Here is a 1,833-nt window from a genome sequence, read left to right on the forward strand (position 1 = left end):
CTCTGTTGTAATTTTGAAACACAACTGAAGACATGGTTGGTGATTGTTACTTTTGCTGTTTGCTTTGCACTATTTTTCCACCATGAGAAAATAAATAATAATTATCATGATAAATTTTTTAGGCCATATCGCCCATCCCTAGTTGGCGGGTTGCGTTTATTCGAGATCTCGCTTTGTGTGTGAAACCAAGTTTCCTCTGTGATAAAGTTCTGTTGGGTCAGAGTCACGAGCTCGGGGTCAGTACGAGGACTGCGGTTCTGACCTGGATGAAGAGCCAGGAGGTGACCAGCGCCAGGCTGCTGTACTGGCCGTTGAAGCGGTAGTGATAAGCGTAGAAGGCGAAGTGGTACAGATAGAAGAACCTGAAACACAGAAACAGATCCACGTTCAAACACACAAACCCTCAAACCAACACAGTAACTACGTGACTGATTCATAGATTTATAATTAGTTAATAACTTGTTATGAAATTAAAATGCAGAGAGATTTTTCTTTAGCTCAGTGAGGACATTAAAAGGTTCCTGCAGAAATGAAGGATCTTTGATTCAGGACTCAGTAGAATATTTTAAAAGGCTGCTGAGGATTGGTCCAGCAGTGTTTCTGTGGGCGTAACAGTTTAGCTTTTATCCAAAGCGACTTACGGCTGCTCTACATGTCAGAGGTCGCAGCCTCTGGAGCAACGAGGGGTTAAATGTCTTGCTCAGGGACACACTGGTGGACGGGTCACAGTGGGGGATTGAACCCGGGTCTCTCACATCAAAGGCATGTGTCTTATCCACTGCTCCATCGCCACCCCATGGTTGTTGGTCATGCGACTCACCTCAGCCAGTGGCGTTTGCTGGTGTTGGTGTGGCAGCAGATGGCATCGTACTGATCGGCCAACCAGACGATGAGGATGATGTAGAAGGCCGTCGTCGTGTCGTTGAAGAACTCCGACATAATGGCCTCCATACCTGATGACAACAGGAAGTGACATCAGCAGGTCAGGTCTGGACTCTTTTAGCCGCTTTGATGAAAACCCGCTCAGCCAACCGGCTGTTCCAGATTTTAACGGCGAGACGGAAAGTTTCAGTGTTTCCTCAGGAGTTTGCCAGACTGTGGACTCCTCGGGTCAGAAGCATCACTTACCGCCTCTCTGGACCCTGAGGCTAAATGAGTCTGACATGGATCAGAGTCTAGGTTTAGACCCGTATCCAGGATGTGAACTTACCGACGAGGGCCAGGATGACGGTGAGCAGAGGGGCTGCTGGGAAGGCGATGGTCATGTTCATCTCCAGCATCTGGAGAAGATCAACTGAGGGGGGACAGAATGAGACCAGATCAACACACAGCTGATCCTCCAGGTCTGAGAGGTTGAGTGTCTAAAACTAAAAAAACCAACAGTCTTCAGGAGGAAGAAACTAGAACCCAGAGTGGAGGAACAAATCCTGATGGATCTGCCAGACCCTGTTCTTCATGTACAGTCCCCCCCAACAGTCTTGGAACGGTGAGGCAGATTCCTTTGTTTTTGTTGTTCACTGAAGACATTAAGACCAAAAGATGAGTTTGAGACCAGAGTTCAGAATCTCAGCTCTCAGTTCCTGGTATTCACGTCTAGATGTGTTAAACAGCTCAGGACAAACCACCGTTTGTTTGAACCCACCCATTTTACAAGTGAGCAAAACTATTGGAACATGTGACAGATGTTTGTTGATGCCCAGCTGTTGCCTTTTAGTTTGATTGTCCAAACATTAACTAGTTCTGCATGACTAGTCTAAGTTTTCATCCTTGGTTCAAACCTATAAAGACTGCATTTCCTGTTAAAGAGGATAAACCAACATGAAGACCAGAGAG

The 1,833-nt window shown here is 46.4% G+C and overlaps 2 protein-coding genes across 2 annotated transcripts in view; both read right to left on the minus strand.

The window, feature by feature from the left end:
• Window positions 1-798, minus strand: part of LOC123957323 (paralemmin-1-like) — a 26,694-nt gene extending 25,896 nt beyond the window's left edge. The window contains exons 1-2 of the mRNA XM_046030016.1: window positions 794-798; window positions 228-362 (exon numbers count right to left, since the gene is read on the minus strand). Coding sequence (XP_045885972.1) covers window positions 228-362; window positions 794-798 — 140 coding nt within the window. The remainder of the gene's footprint in view (window positions 1-227; window positions 363-793) is intronic.
• An 18-nt stretch (window positions 799-816) lies between these two features.
• The window catches only part of tmem259 (transmembrane protein 259), a 10,721-nt gene continuing 9,704 nt past the window's right edge, over window positions 817-1,833 (minus strand). The window contains exons 9-10 of the mRNA XM_046030508.1: window positions 1,211-1,294; window positions 817-953 (exon numbers count right to left, since the gene is read on the minus strand). Coding sequence (XP_045886464.1) covers window positions 817-953; window positions 1,211-1,294 — 221 coding nt within the window. The remainder of the gene's footprint in view (window positions 954-1,210; window positions 1,295-1,833) is intronic.

The sequence above is a fragment of the Micropterus dolomieu genome, linkage group LG19 (assembly GCF_021292245.1).
Source record: "Micropterus dolomieu isolate WLL.071019.BEF.003 ecotype Adirondacks linkage group LG19, ASM2129224v1, whole genome shotgun sequence".
NCBI lineage: Eukaryota > Metazoa > Chordata > Actinopteri > Centrarchiformes > Centrarchidae > Micropterus > Micropterus dolomieu.